General features: G+C 38.6%; 2 protein-coding genes across 6 annotated transcripts in view; one reads left to right on the forward strand and one right to left on the reverse strand.

Moving 5' to 3' along the window:
• Positions 1-16884, reverse strand: part of LOC143375455 (tubulin monoglutamylase TTLL4) — a 507564-nt gene that overhangs the window by 227941 nt on the left and 262739 nt on the right. For all 3 annotated transcript variants that reach the window (XM_076824552.1, XM_076824549.1, XM_076824550.1), the window contains exon 4: positions 15934-15969. The gene's annotated coding sequence lies outside the window, so the exon portion shown is untranslated. The remainder of the gene's footprint in view (positions 1-15933; positions 15970-16884) is intronic.
• Positions 3464-6102, forward strand: LOC143375033 (uncharacterized). 3 transcript variants are annotated; one of them, XM_076823738.1, is made up of 3 exons: positions 3464-3704; positions 3823-3916; positions 5872-6102. In XM_076823738.1, exons 1-3 carry the CDS (start codon positions 3603-3605, stop codon positions 6003-6005), a joined length of 330 nt encoding a protein of 109 aa, XP_076679853.1. In that variant the 5' UTR covers positions 3464-3602; the 3' UTR covers positions 6006-6102. The 3 variants fall into 3 exon arrangements, with proteins under 3 accessions (XP_076679853.1, XP_076679854.1, XP_076679852.1); XM_076823739.1 differs by having other exon boundaries at positions 5848-6059; XM_076823737.1 differs by lacking the exon at positions 5872-6102 and having other exon boundaries at positions 3823-4462.

Consider the following 16884-nt stretch of genomic DNA (forward strand, 5'->3'; position numbering starts at 1 on the left):
TGGACCTATTGTACTCGTGTTATTGAGGCGTACGCGAAAAACGGCAAAACCCTCTTTTCAGAATAATTGGCTAAAACCTGGTATCTGTGTTTTTGTGGTGTTGAATCCGAATATGATGTTATTTTTTGTGTAAAACAATTTCCTAAGGTAGTCCCCTTAATAAAAAATTGTTTTTTTTGGAGACACCTCAAAAAGGAAAGGCCGAAGAATTTTTTAAAAAAAATTTCGGATTCCCCGCACCAACTACTTCAAAATCCATGTTAACCTGTTTTTTAACTCCCAGGGGCCACATTTGGGCCCCTAGGGCTAGATACCAATTCAACGATCTTCACATTGACTGCTTTATCACCGTATTCGAATAAAATTGTAAGTGTTTTCGTCATGTTTCCCCATGCTAACTTTTTGAAAATTCAAAAAATTCTGAAACTTTGTGCAAATACGGAGTTTTTCGTCAAGATTGCAACGCAATTTTTTTTTGCTATCCAAATACACTCAAAGGGGGTGAAATTAACCCCCGAAGATTTAGCTATTTTCGATTTTATTTTGTAACACGCAATTTGTAAAAGATAAAAAAAAGTTTCAAGACAAAAGTTACTTTTTTTAATTACATCTATCAAATCGTAAAAGTTTTATCAATTGTTTAAACAATTAGAAAAAAGTTATAAACAAAAATGTTAATGTTTTCTACAATTCGTTTCTTCACGCGAAATCTGAACTGGATGTTTAAATAATTATGAAACAGCATAATCCATTTTTTTTTTCCCATATAATTTCAACTTTTGTTTTATTGCGGAACTGTGCTCCTCGACAATCGAAGAACTTTTGGATCCCATTGTAACGTACCTTAAGGGGAGGTTCCGGTCTAAAAAATCGATTTTTTTTTATTTCATTTTTCGAATGTTCAACATTTTAGGAATATGCGTTTAAAAGGATTTTTTGAAATTCGTAAAATTTTCGAAGTTATAGGCATTTGAATAGCGACAAATGCATGGGTAAAACCCGGCCACTCGGCGCTCAGGTTGTCGTCGTTCTTCGACGGTTTATAATAGGTCAATTTTTATGAATGTCGAAGGTAACAATGGAAACTCGGTTATTAGGGGTCACGGAAAATTTTTGAAAAAATTACAAAAATGACATATTTTTTAGAAAATAACGACACTTGAAGTTTGAAATCACTATTTCTCTATATTTCTTGTCGTTTCAAAGCCTTTAAAAATTATAAATTTTCAATTTTTGTATTTTTTCTGGTACTCTCCACGAGCCAGATGTATATTCTTCAAAATAAAAAAAGTTTCAGTTGAATCGGATAATAACTTTTGGAGATACAGGTCCCACTGTTTTGGATGAAGTTCTTGACACCTCGACTTTAACGACTCCTCAGTGCCGTCTGCAATAATTAATTATAAAACAAAAAATATATTTCTATAATTTAAAACATCCGCAATACAATGCAAAAAGTCCCATTCGATTGTATGTAGTAGTTTTCCTTTAATTAATTCATAAAAATCGCCTATTTTTATAGGCTCTAGACCACTAGGCAGTCAGAAAGTCAATTTTTTTTGTTATATTTTTCGAAAGTACCACCCTTCCCGAGTAAAATGCCGATTGGTTTATGTTAAAATTTGCAAAGTTAAGGATTTTACAGCCGAAAAGGTCGAGCGCGTCATAAACTATTTCTGCTCGCACGCTGGTAGACTAATTCCACTTTCGAAACTTTAAACGCGTTTTTCTCGGAATCATATTTCCTCTTCGTTTTGCAGTGATTGCGATAAAACAAAGGTACAAGTCGATTTAAGAAAAATTCAGTATATGTGAAACATGTTTAGTTACGATCTGAACCTACGCGTAAGTCTGTGAAAACTTCGGTTTTGACAAAAAAAAATAAAAAGTCTCTTTTTCCTGGCGAAAAATCAAGTTTCTTTAAAATTTGCCGTTTTACAGCCGCCATTTTTATATTTTTTTTTCTTTTTCAATAGGTTCAGAGCAGAATGGGGGTTAGGGCAAAGTATCAATTTCAGAGGATATTTCACAATTCAATTTCATACGGCTAGAATCACTGCAAAATGACAGCGGCTCCAGAAAAGAAACATCTATATATCAGGCAACTGTAGCGCTGTCGTACGTATGTATATATTATTCAAATATTTTTTTTTACTGTTTATAGTATTAAAAAACATTACCCAAAAGTACTAGTCACAATTTGTATTCATCTCCTCCTAATTAATTCGTAAAAAACACTTGATTTTCGAGCGATCTGACTGCCTAGTCCCTTTAAGCTGCACGATGAGCAATGTTCTTCTAACATTTATTAGGAAATAACACGTGACACGTAGAGTAAGAAAGTAAGATAATTTATATGTATACCTATTTTTGTCTCCCATCAGAGTGTTATCTCATGTCTATTGTTGTGTGGAGCATTGATAATAAGAATAACTTTTATCAGTAACGTATTACGATGTATTCGCTTACGCACGGAACAGAAATAAATATATGTATAAAATTTTACTTTAAATTGGTCCCTGCACGAATACTTTCTACACTCACTGTATGGACCAGCGATGCCCCGATGGGCGGTCCGAGGACGCAAGCATCCATAGCGTTTTCTACGAGCCGCGCGGAAGGGGGTGCTAGAAGCCAATGAAGCGGCGGGCATGCAACGGATAGGGAAAACTCTATAGTCTGATTTTCGAGAGTTCAGACCTGAGGCGGGTTTCTCCTTAACCACGCTCCGTCCAAAGAACCCGCGTCAGGTCTCGACTTTCGAAAATCAGACTATAGTGCGCCCTTAGGCCCTAAAGGTGAAGTTCCACGGCACGCGGCTCCGCGAGCGCGATTCGGTGAAGTTCCACCGAGCCGCGTGCCGTGGAACTTCACCTAAAGGCAGGCCTGCCCTTTAGGGTGCAAATACCTCCTGAAGTTATGGGACCCGGACAACAGCCGAGCGCGGAACTGTTACGTTGCTAACCACAGCATGGGCTGCGGGAGAACTGCAACTGTGCGTGCGTCCATACTGGTTCGTACCCCGAGTCTATATAGCTGGGACTCACGCGTATGGGCGCATACGCACTCTTGTAGTTCTCCCAAAACCCACGCAACGGTTATCAAGGTAACAGTTCAGCCCTCGGCTGTTGCCCGGGTCCCAGAACTTGGGCAGATATTTGCACCCTAAAGGGCAGGCCTGCCTAAGGGTACGAGCCTACACGCAACTACTGGAGTTTTCCCTATCCGTTACATACCCGCCGCTTCTTTGGCTTCGAGCACCCCCTTCCGCGCGGCTCGTAGAAAACGCTATGGATGCTCGCGTCCTCGGACAGCCCATCGGGGCATCGCTGGACTATGGACACATCGACATTACACTATAATAAGCGTCAAGCAAACCTAGTGCTTATTTCGTTCAACTGTTTAGAAACAATGTCTAAGTATCCTTAACATGATTCATACTCTGTAGTAGTCCGCGGAATCTCTCGCGTGTAGTTCAGTTTAATTTCGGAGCGAGTAACAACAGCAACAAGCAGGTTCTATTCGAGAGACAATTGTATAGAGGAGTTTATATATTCAAAACGAAATATAGCAGTGAGTGATATAGCCGTCATAAAATCGCGATGGGCCGAAGGAAATGCCAAATAATTCGAAATTATTTTGAAGTGCGTGACGGCGAAGGGAAGCTACGCTGCAAAGTAGGAAGTTGCACTTCCACAATTTCGGTAAGTACATACTTAGGTTGAAAAACGAAATGTTCAATTCTTGTATTTATTGATGATCTTGTTCAGATTTTCAAACTTATTTCTCAATGGTTATTCACATATAAATTCGGGTTTTTAGGATCACGCAACAAACCTCCTGAAACATTTAGAAATGTTTCATCCTGATGAATTCACCCAAGTGATGATGGCGAAAGTGGAAATATCAAATACTGGTAATAATGTTGTAAAAAGAAGGAAATTAGATCTAATAGATGCATGTGTCCGTTTAATCGCCGTGCATGGTAGACCATTCGCCCTAATAGATGATGAGGCTTTTCAGGAAGTTATTAATGCCGTGCCTCAATTTAGACAATCTCAGCCAAGGGAACTCATAAATTCGCGTAAAGTACGCGATGCAGTTGCGCAGAGATATAAATCCAAGTGCAAACTAAAATTAAAAAAGAAGCGAAGGGAAACTTAATATCCATAAAAGTTGATGCAGCCACATGCATGGGCAGGTCATTTTTAGGCATAAACGCACAGTTCACAAAGGACTGCACTATACAAATTCGAACACGGGAAGTTATCGAACTTTTTAGAAGCCACACCGTCGAACATTTAAAACATCAGATTTTATCTGTTTGTAGAAAATTTAGTATTTCTGCAAATCAGATATATCTATGCGGCGACATTACAGGATCAGCCCTGCTCGATACATTAATTGGAAATGAATTTTTTGATAATTCTGCAACTAAACTGCGTTCCACATAAGAGCATACCGGCGCCCTTACCGATTTCCAACCGATCTGCGCAGCTCCCACGGATCTGACACACGCGATTGGTCGTAGCGCTTCCCCTGCCGGCTAGTAAACCAATCAACAGTGTGTCCCTGCGCGAAACGAGTATGCTCTAATGCGGAACGCAGTGTAGCAGTAAATAATCCACTAAAAGATGAAAGCATTACTTGAATTCTGGATAGGGCCAGGAAGACGGTTAAAAAATTACGTACAATAACAGTTATTAACAGTTATTTGTGCAACCTATTCAATCCCTGCCATCAATGGTTCTGCTCATACAAATCTGGGTTGCTTAAAAATTTATCTCGTAATTTTTTAGGTCTTTTAAGCGCTTCTTCTCTTGCGGCACCTGTGTGCGTCGCGCACCACTTTGCACACGCAACCAGCCATGTCTGCCTATGCATGTACATACATTAGTAGCTTGTGTTAGACCAAGCTGAAAATAATTAGGTACGGGGACGTTGTATGTAGCTCGACCTCGAGAAGTTTCGCGTTTTGCGTTTCGCGAGTGAGCAACAAAACAGACCCGCGTATTGCAGCACGTAACCGGAAATTGGTTCGGTCGGAAGTTGACTCCCGCGAGTGACACACAGCTTAAACCGAGTTCGATGGCGCGTAATGCGTTTGATCGTTGCCCGGCGTGCCCGATAATAGCGTGCGGCACCGTAATGCGCTCGTTTCGCGGACATTCTGCGCGGTATCGCCATTCATCTCGCATCCTGTATTCGCCGGTAAAAATGATTGCCCGTGAAATCGGGTCAACAGGCAATTACCCGTGCGCGATAATGAAATTGGTCTAGCCGCGCGCGATAGCGTTCGAGTTTCAGCCTGGCATTCCGCAAGTGCTGCAGAATTGTATTGAATATTTTTAAAAGCAATTTCCAATTGGATATACGGAATAGGAAAATAATCCTGATTAAACGTACAGGCCGGCAGGAATAGCATATTTTCATGATCGAGGGATGATTAGATTAAGGTGAAGTAGAAATTGAATGTGAGTGGTGGATTAATACTGTAAGTCAGTAAATCTGGCAAACAAAAATGTTTTTAAACATATTTGGCAAATTAAGTACTAGGTATACGTGTGTTGAGGAATTATGCTTGCAATGCAAGGGAGAGTTGGAAGCTTTAATATTAATTAATTTTATAATAGTTAAGATAATTTATGTAGGCGAAAATGAGTGACTATATCTTATTGGATATGAAGTGTATGTTAGTGGATAGTTGGCTTTTGAGAAATTGCATTTTATAGCATTGCTTATTTTTAACACATCATGGCAGGGCAATTGTAGTATCTCATATAATTCACCAATCTATTAATTGTTCATTAATCGCCATATATTGTAGACGATACTATTTCTCAACAGCATTGATGTCATCCTAAATCTCAGAACTAAACACGCTGCTATGGATACGTATACTTTCCAAGGACTTCAATACTAAACCACTCTTTATAAGGACTGAAAATTACAGAAGAGTATGTACGCATGTACAACACATACGTCGTATAGTGTTATATAAATAGGCAATATTACAATACCTACATAAGTTACATAAATATCATGATTTTGTTTACTACGATTGAAAATGTAAACGATATGTTATTCTATAATAAATGTGTTTAAAAGTTAATGGAATAAATAATTGTGGTAACTGAAATATTATTCGACTAAAAAAAGATCCCTATTTAGTGAAAGCTCCTTTCCTGCATGAGAATTTATAGAAATATTTCGTAATACTTAATAATAGCGCGTTTAACAGATGTGCTCAATAATTGAGAGTTAACCCTTCGTTGACACACGTCTTTCTTCGATCAACTTTGACATACCTGGGTGGCTCACACCCAGAGCAATTTTTCAACGACTGCCATTCTCACCTGAAGAATCCAATCGCTATGGAAAAAATCATGGGTCATTTTCAAGGTCTCTAGAATGTATTCCGATAGTTTTATTTATTGAATTTTATCACAGTTTTTTTGGAAAAATTCTAGATTACCATATGTCGAGAAAAAACGAAGAACATCTTCAAAAAATTGTATCTTTTACAAATTTCAATATTAGGAGCTAAAAATCTACAAAGTCATTGTTCAGATATAATATTTTGAGAAAAAAAATAGTTTATAAGTCGGCTTTGGAGAAAAGGTATTTATTTTGTACATATAAGGTACAGAGCGTCAAAATCGGCTTATGGGTGGCTTACACCCAGAATGTCAACGAAGGGTTAAATATTCGTATAATGTCATTTTATCAGAATTTAGCAAACAATTCTAATTGAATTAGGAATAGTAGACATTAAACGGCGCTTCGTAAATCGATCAGATAATAGGTAGGTATCATGAACGCGTGATTTCCCCCCATAATCTAGCGGTGACCATGTTTAATTAAATTGACTTTTAATTATCAAGGAACTATTAAAATTTAATAACACCAACGCCAATAAATTCATCAGACGCTTTTATAACTACGCTATCGACAGCACATGTGATGCAGTTATAAACGTCATCGATCCGGCCGAAAGGCCTTCAGTAAAAAGTGGAACCTGTTCTTAAATTACGGCCCCGATCGTGTCGCATTTAGCTAATTTTTTTCCTCGTAAGCTTTCGCGAAGCCCCCGGGGAAACAAGTAGGTGTACGTGCCGCGAATGGAAACAGGTGTCGTCCAATAAAAATGAAGGAAAACGCGTCGCTGTAAAAAGCTGCCGGCACGGCCTGAGCTTGCAGCGTGCCTCGAGCTGGCGTTGATGCGCCCGCATTTTCAGCGCGGGACTAATTGCTGGTTATATAAATCATTTTAACGCCCATTACTTCCTCACTTACACATTAAATGGATAGTCGCCGAACGCGGCAGTACAAGTTAGTTACTTTATATTCAGCAAAAGTGCGACCAATTTGCGGCGAACGTTTTAGCTCGGTGATAGCGAGCTTCTGCGAGCGTCCTTGGCTTTAATGGGGCTGAACACTCGCGGAACAGCTAAGAGGAAACGCGTCCCGGCGCGTACTTGCGTGTTCAATGTCGCGAGGGTTCACGTATCGCGGATAATGTCGTGCCAAGGTCAAGTAGAAGTAAATGCAGGTAGGGTGTTGAAAAGAAGGGTCTAAGAACTTGGGGGCTCATAGTACTCACCGCGAGGAATAAAAAATGCTTGATCAATACGAGTCTTAAAATCAACCCTGTCGATGTAAAAGACAAAAGACATTCGGCGTGTCTTTCATCCGTTTAAATGCAAGCCTGACGTCTGCGCCCTGCGGATCTAGATCGACCAACATTTTCATATTCCTTCCCTGTTTCGTATTGTACGATATGCATTTTCTATCCGTTGCCGCAAGTTTGCTACATCATTTATCGTTAATGAGGACACTAAAGTCTTTAATCTTTAATTATACTTCGACTCTGGTCCTAGAGATTAGAAGTGTAGTAGCATTTATTCTACCTACTAACAGTCACGGTTTCAGAGTTTTAAACCTAAAAATCTGCGCGGGCCTGGCGCACTCAGGCGGCTCGACTCGTCATAACGTTTTTTCGTGCCGAAGCAGTCACGTCGTGAGATTCTTCGATCAAGTTTTTCTTTCGATTATTAAGATTATTTAAGGATAAAATATCGGTGTGTCTACCAGAAAGAAATGGGTAAACACAAGGAAAAGTCCACGAGGGGCGATAAGGATGATAGGCTGTTGAGGAGATTAAAAAAGCTGGGAAGAAAGTTCGAAAGGAGGACGGATCGCGTGGCGTCTATGCGCTCCTTTGTTTCCGATAATGAAGGTGCAATTTCAGACAGGGAAATAATTACAGACGAAAATATGTCGAGACCGCTGGATTTATCGAGCTATAGGGGAGACCGGGGCAAAGTGGGACGAAAAATGTTTGAAGTCGAATAAAATTTTTCCCTTTCAATAAAAATGTGTGAAGATAGATTTATAATATAATTTGAACATTACTATTGATAAATGACGAATATCAATACTTAAAATAAACTTAAAGTATATTAAAATTCAACTTGAAAAGAAAATGTAAAATCGACCAATTTACCCCATATATGGGGTAAAGTGAGCTACTCTCTGGGATAAAGTGAGCAGAAATTAAATACGTGTTTTAATGAAGCATATAATTATAAAATCAACTTTCTTAGAACTTTAAAACTATTTAAATTTTTTTTTTTTAAAAATATATTTCATTAATACAAGCTTAATGTTAATAATTTGTACTTTGTAACTTTGTACTTTGTGTTACTAACCTAAACTCATTTTCTTCTGAAAATGTGTTATTAAAGGAACTTTGTTTACATGAACAGTCTAACATATAAATAAAACAAATACATACATAATTTTTAATAAAATACGTCACTCACATCACTCGCGCATCTTTTCTTTGCAGCTCAGTTTACCCCGGTCACTTTGCCCCGAATGTGTACTCAGTGGAAAATTAATTATTTAATAATGTTAGGATTAATGTTTTCTCAAACGCGTGTACATGTATGTTTATAAGCCTGTTATAAACACGCAGAAAAAAAATGGAGTTAAAATAACACATTTAAGACTCATATATCCAAAAAGCTAATTTGAAAAAAAAAACAATTGGAAGTCTCTAAAACTTTATTTTTAATTTTTTAAGTTAATTTCCATTTTTCGATACCTGAATGTGCATAATTATCATTGTCGTATTACATACATTTATTACATCACCAAAATTTGTAAATATATTCTATTGTTAAAAAATAATTTAAGGAAGCTCATTTTACCCCGGGGTTCACTTTGCCCCGGTCTCCCCTACAGGTGAATTATGATGGGTATTCCTACATTTTTCCTGTAAACGCTGAGGCTCTGCGAGACATAACACGATAGCGTAAGGATTGCGATCGAACTTATACGCGAGATAAGTCTATGATCGAGAGACAAATTTACGGTTGAGCTTACACGAGAGGTAAGACAATGCCGAAGTATATCTGCAATAGCGGGCCCTTACTAGGGTCCCTTTTACCTCCTGCAGGGCCTCGGATCCATGAGAAGGTAAATGCAGCACCCGCCTCAACCAGAACTCGTGCGCTCCCAGTAGCAACATTTGTTACCGTGGTGGGTTGACAAATTGAACCTCTACTTCGAACACCGCCCCTTTGGAACACCCACAACCCATTGAGGTAGCTGACGTGTCTGTACCCTTAGATGATGAGATTTTGTCAATAATTGGCGAAACTCCGGAATCAAAAGAAAGTGAGTTAACGCTCTCGCCTCATATTTCGTTGCGATGGGCCGTCTGGCTCAAAGAGGGTCAGAAGAAAGAGGTGGAGGTCCTCTTAAAGAAGCATCTGAGGAAGGGTGCCTGCTTCTTGGAAGCACCGACGCTGAACCCAGAGGTCGCAGCATCGTTAAATGACAGCTCTCTGAAGAGGGACAAATATTTCTGCAAGACTCAGAATTTAGTGGGTTCTGCCTTATCGGCTTTGGGTAAAGTCATTGATCCTTTACTTACTCAAAAGAGAGAAGATATCGATGTAAGAAAGGCAATTGAAGGGGTGTGGGAGACCATCCCTGCTCCTTGCAGAGGTGTATACCTAGGAGACAAACAGTGGCCCGAAAATCGTGTATTATACCTAGCACACACAAGCAGGTGGCATCGGTGCTGGAGAAAACTGTTACAGACGAGTTTCTATTTGGAGCGAAGCTCGGCGAAAAGTTGAAAGAGGCTAGGTTGGTCGACAAGGTAGGACAAGGAATGAAGTCTCAACAATCGTTGAAAAAGCTAGTTACCAAGCTACAACCAGGGAAACTCGAAACACCCTTCTGCAGCGAGGTCAATGGTACAGACGGGTTCAAGGATGGGTTTTGTACCGAAACCATCGCAGCGAGTACCACGCAATCGGTTCACATCTGCGAAGCAGACGCAGAAACCCTATGGTCCAGCACCCAACGGACAAAGAACTCGAAGCAGGAAACCCGTTAGAGGTAACTAAGGTGGCGGGTAGACTAAAACTTTTTACAAAGCAATGAATGACAATCACTTCAGACAGCTTCGTCTTGGAATGCATTCGGGGTTATAAGTTGCCCTTTACATGCAAGGTCACTCAGTCATCGCTACCTCCTTCACGCAGCTGGTCTCAGAGGGAATCTCTGGACATTAGAAAGGAAATACATAGTTTATTGCGGAGAGGTGCAATAAAACCTTGTGGACCAGTCGATGGTCAATTTATTTCCAATGTGTTCCTGGTGCCAAAACCTGATGTCTCAAACAGGCTTATAATTAACTTGAAGGAGCTAAATGAGTTCTTAGAACCAGTCCATTTTAAGATGGAAGATGTTCGCACGGTATGTAAGCCAATGTGGCTTGGTGCATGTCTTGGTTCAATCGATTTGAAAGACGCCTACTTCCTAATCCCATTACATAAAGAGTGTAAAAGGTTTGTAAGATTTTTGTTTGACGATCACTTATATTAGTATAACTGCTTGCCATTTGGCCTGTGTACGAGTCCGTGTGTATTCACGAAAGTAATGAAACCAGTGGTTAACCATTTACGGTCAAAGTCGCATCTGCCGGTCATATACCTCGATGATATCCTATGCTTGGGGAAGGATGCAGAATCTTGCATTGAAAATATTCAGGCAACGGTAGATCTCCTTATGTCGTTGGGGCTTACGATTAATTATAAGAAAAGTGATCTTACGCCAAATATAAGGTGTAAATACCTTGGGTTCATAATAGACTCGGAAAAAATTGCGATTGAGTTAACCCAGAAAAAACGGGAATACTTGAAAAATATGGTGTCTCTCTTTCTCAAGAGGCGACGATGTAGGATTAGGGAGTTTGCACAATTAATAGGCTCTCTAGTCGCGGCTTGCCAAGTTGTGGAGTATGCAGCGTTGCATTGCAAATTACTAGAAAGGGCTAAATGTCAAGCTCTTGAATATAGCTTAGGAAATTTTTATGGTGGCATCAGGGATTAGATAATTCGGTAAGACTTATACAGTCCGCGTCTTAGAGAAGGACAATTTTTTCCGACGCCTCTCTGACAGGATGGGGTGCCTTTTGTAAGGGAAAGACGGCACCATGGATTATGGAAGGAAATGGAAACAGAATTGCATATTAACTCCCTAGGGCTAAGGGCAGCGTTTGTAGCGCTTAAATGTGTTGCTACAGACCTGACGGACTGTGAAATTCTGCTCAAGGTTGATAACACAGTAGCTAAGGAATAAATAAAATGGGAGGGACTCAGTTTCTGTAATTCCATAACCTAGTGGCAGATATTTGGAACTGGGGCGATGCCCGTAGGTTATGTGGTCCATGCTGCATACATACCATCCCGCGAGAATACTGACGCAGACTTCTTATCACGGATAAAGAATATTGACATCGAGTGGGAGCTGGCCGAATATGCCTTCCAACATATTGTACAGCGTTTTGGATCACCGCCTATTGACCTCTTCGCTTCAATTAACATTGATGCGTTTACAATAAATTGGAAGAATAGGGATGGATTTCTAAGCGTTCCCACCTTTCGCGGTGATCCCTAGAGTCCTTCAAAAGATTCTGAATGAAGGAGCGTCTGGTGTGGTTGTGATCCCGCTTTGGACAACGGAACCATGGTTTCCATTGTTCCAGAGGTTACTAACCTCGGAGCCACTGATCTTTAGGTATAATCGTGATCTTTTGGTATCTTCTTGGAGGAAACGGTACCACCCTATCAAGCTTACCCTGGTTGCAGCGGGGTTATCAGGAGCTCGCTTTTGAGGAACAGCATTAGCATCGCATCATTGCGAATTATGATCGCCTCATTGGCAGAGGCAACAATCAAACAAAGAAGCTCGGACCCGCTGGAAACCACACATTCGGCGGTGCTAGAGGTCCTATCCAACAAATTTGAAGAGAAAGCCTCCTACGAAACGCTCAACTCCGCAAGAGCCGCTATTTCATTGATCGTGTCAGAAAACCTCACACACAATGTATATATCCCGTTTCATGAAGGGAATATATCATTTGCGACCGAGTGCGCCTCGTTATGAAACAGCATGGCACGTAAGTCCGGTCTTAACAAAAATTAGCAATCTGTTTCCCGTGGAACAGCTCTCATTACCCCAGCTGTCTTATAAGACGATCATTCTGTTAGCCCTTGCTACAGCGCATAGAGTTCAAACCTTTTCTCTCATCTCGGTAGAAAATATCATTGTTTCGGCGCAGGGTGAAAGGATTAAAATCCCTCGGCTTGTTAAAACATCGAGACCGGGAGCGCCACAGCCAGTTTTAGACCTTCCATTTTTTATCAACAAACCTGAACTTTGTGTGGCTAATTGTAAGACTGTTCTAAGGTATGTGGAGGCTACTAAGCGTATTAGAAAGGAAGAAAAGTTATTGTTTCTATCTTTTCGCAAACCACATGGGCCGGTATCCAGCCAAACTCTGAGTAAGTGGATCAGATTAGTCCTTTCCGAGTGTGACATAGACGTGTCTTTTACGGCACAAAGCACGAGGCATGCGCCGACCTCGAGAGCATCGGAAAAAGGGATAAGCCTAGACCTGATTAAAAATACAGCAGGTTGGTCAAAAAATTCAACCGTGTTTGCTAATTTTTATAAAAGGCTAATCATCGTCCAAGATACTGACAGGTTTGCGTCAGCGGTGTTAAGGGACTAAGTAAACTTAAGCGTTACCAAAAATATGTGGTCGTAATTAGAAAGCTAAAATAGCTTTTTGCGTTGAGTTCAGATATAATGTACACTTATATTCACATATTAACAATATACAAAAAAAAAATATGTTTGTCATGCTCTGAGAAGCTACACTTGTAATCTCGAGGGCAAGAGTCGAAGTATAATTACGATCGAACTTCACATACAAGTAAGTTCGTTTGATCGTTAAAATATACCCAAAAACGGAAATTCAGTGTCGATTCAAGTCGAGGAAAAGAGATTCTTATCATACAGATACATGAATGTGGCCATCTGCGGTAGTAGATTCATTAAGAAAAATATAAAAATGTTAAAGTAGCAGCCTTCTGAAAGAAACGAATTGAATTTCGTTCAAAAATCCGGAAAAACTTCTTTAAATAAAAAAGGAACGGTACCAGATGTGGCAGCAAATCTACTACCACGGATAGCCACATCCGTATAGATTATAAATCTATTTTCCTTGTTGTGTTTCAGATGCTCATCACAATACTTTCCATGAAAAAAATCAGAACAATAGTTCAAGATACTATAAAACAGACTGCTAAACTTCAAATTAGTTGGTCGAATAATTTTTCTAGAAAAAATTCGCAAAGAATCACGTATTTCTCGGTCCCACAAGGTAGAATCCCCCCTTAAGGGGTCTTCCTAGTGTGAGGATTGAAAGAAACTTATTGTTTCGGGAATTAAAAAAAAAAGTATCGCACGTTTGTAGCTTTATTCTATATCACTTTTTAAGACTATACAAAAAATATTGTAAGTAAAAATATCCATTTATAGCGGAATAGCAGTACCTATTGTGAAGAGAACAATATCTGTCCGGATGTCAGACCTGATTGCCAAAAAACCAAAAGTCCGATCCACTTCAAATATATCAGGTAGGTATACTCAGTAGACGTTCCTTTATCGGTCGAACTAGTATTTTGCAATTACTTGCAAAATTGAATTACTACGGTCAACAACGCCATAAATTCTTTTTGCTGAAATTGATGAAATTTTTTTAAGACGTCATTTCCAATTTTTTTTTATTCCAGAGATACCGGAAACCAGACGTCTACAGATTACTAACCTTTTTGAATTTTGTGTTTGAGATAACTACAAACTGCTGATATCAGGTCTGGCATCCGGAAAGATAGTGTTCTTGTTACGATATTCCTATTTTTCTATAATTGGATATTGTTACCAACGACAAATTTTGTATAGTCTTAAAAGGTGATAGAATAAAACTACAAACGTACAATCATTGATACGTGCTTGTATACTTTTAATACCTGTTTCTTTTTTTAATTCCTGAAAAATTATATTTCTTTCAGTCGTCGCACTAGGACGGCCCCTTAAATGAAATAGCATTGGGGAATAAGACGACTTGATTAATCCTTTACCCTTCTAAATAGTATACATATAATGTGTTGTTATTTCTTCAGAGTAATTGATGGTGATTAACAATAACAAAACTGACTATCTTTCGATATTGTTTCGGACACAACATTTTCCAGAATTTCGGTTCATATAAAGATAATTTTCAAAATGAAAACTTCCCAAGTTTAATTATATAGTTAATCTAATTACTTTGGATGGTTGACTTGATACGGAAATTTCGTGAAGAAATAATCCAAATTCGGAAGGAACCTTGCGATGTTAACTGAAACCTCGTTTCATTTAAACTATCCCTTCTTCAGAATTGAATTCTGTTCTGGATACCGAAACAGTATCTTAGTACGTATCTTGTAATTTACGAGGGTGTGATTATCACATCCTATACATTATCACACTGTGATATACAAAGTTAGATGTGTTGCGTTTAGAACACAAACAAGATAAGAATATCTAAAAGCGCGACCACGCGTTCGGCATTCGACGAATACTGTCAAATGGGGTAACTTTCACCACAAAACTAGACTTTAAAAGAAATTCCTCTAGCATCTATTGTAGAACAGGTGTTATTCTTAGACAAAGTGTCTTGGATAACTATAAATGCCTATTTCAATATATATTTTATTCGATAATTATACCTGTTATGCAATAGATGCTAGCAGAATTTGTCATAAAATCTAAGTAGTTTTGTGGTCAAAGTTACCCCAATTGACGCCACCGAATATTCGGTATTCGATATTACTGTTCGCCAAAACGCTTATTCGACAATCGCCTTTCGACTCGTGATCGGGAACTGCCAACATTTGTCCAGAAGCACGCGAGAACATGTGATAAAAGGGATCGTCATTAAATTACGAAACGCTTTTGGGGAGGGGCCGCAATTTCTTACGTTTCTGTGCGGACAGGGGGGGGGGAGGTAAGGTAGCGTCATATATGTAATATTTTTCAACCTACTTTTCAATATATGTAACTTTTTGTAAGATACATTTTTTTGAAAATTTTTTCGTGTTTTCTCGACATATGGTAATTTAGAATTTTTTGCAAAAACTGTGATAAAATGTCAATCAAAAAACTAGTGGAATACATTCTAGAGACCTTAAAATTGACCCATGACTTTTTCATTAACGATTGGATTCTTTAGATGAGAATGGCAGTCGTTCAAAAATAATTATTCTGGGTGTGAGCCACCCAGGTATGTGAAACTTGATCGAAAAAGGTGTGACAACGAAGGGTTAATACGTATTCATTTTTAGAAACTTTAAAATATTATTCTTCCACCAGCATCTTCACATCTCCCCAGCTTTGACTGTATTTGTGCACGTGACTTTTATAGACAACGTGAAAATTAAAGTAATAAGTCATATTTGTAGCGACCTGTATAACTGCAACTTATACATGTATATAAATGAAATTAAAATATGCATTACTCACCTCCTTCAACAGCACGTACTCAGCATACAAACACTCCTGTAACAAAGATAAAGAAATAATTAGTTGTAAAACTGTAACACAGTTAAAAGCATGACTTATTAATGAATATTTTGAATTTTCGACTTAAATATCAAGTAATTGGAAAACCACCGTTTTTTTGAGGAAAGATTATTTCTCACTTAAAATGAAAAATTTCCAAATTATTCATACTCGACAGATACTTTATTAATTTATATAAAATATAAATGATTATGTAAATTATTTGGTCATTAAGAGCATTCGAGTAATTAAGTATAAAAGCGAATAAAAAATAAAGCAGGCAGAGTAAAATATAATGTATAGACAGATGCTCGTGTTTTATTATGTATCGATTTTTTGTTTACATTTAAATAAATTACCCTCCTTCGTTACATGCCACTCAAGGTGGGCTGAATGGAGTATTATGTGCAACACAAAAAACTAATTAAACACTTGCAGATAAAAGCCTCGAGCAAAAATTTCCTGGCCATCGATACCGCGAAACGTTTATGGGCTCGTATTAAAGATAACTGTATACACATGTTGCGAAGCAGTCGACGTTTCGATAATTATATTTTGCCCTAAATCTTTCTGTTATCGATTCCAAATTAAGGACTCTGACATCACCGTGCGCTTTTTAAAATAAGTTGCATATTACCATCGTTCCCCCTCAAGTACGACCATAAATTTTAATTATGCACACTCTCTGACGTTTATACTGTAATTTTGTAAAAGTTTATCGAACATATAATTTCACTTAGATATAAAGCTGAGGTGCGTAATGTTATCGCCTTAAAAGTCACCTTACTTCTGACTACATAAAAAATGTATGAAAAAAAGTTGCAGGGTATGGAGAGGTGAATATTATGACTAGGTGGACTATTTGTTTCAAGAACATATTTTTCGTACAATCTTGTAACTAATGAGGTAGGT

The sequence above is a fragment of the Andrena cerasifolii genome, chromosome 12 (assembly GCF_050908995.1).
Source record: "Andrena cerasifolii isolate SP2316 chromosome 12, iyAndCera1_principal, whole genome shotgun sequence".
In the NCBI taxonomy this organism is placed as follows: Eukaryota; Metazoa; Arthropoda; class Insecta; order Hymenoptera; family Andrenidae; genus Andrena; species Andrena cerasifolii.

Bases quoted from the DNA above. Each gene is read 5' to 3' on its own strand.
- LOC143375033 (XM_076823737.1), top strand. From the start codon at position 3,603: ATGGGCCGAAGGAAATGCCAAATAATTCGAAATTATTTTGAAGTGCGT. The intron at 3,705-3,822 runs GTAAGTACATAC...TCGGGTTTTTAG, and splicing joins GTTGCACTTCCACAATTTCG to GATCACGCAACAAACCTCCT.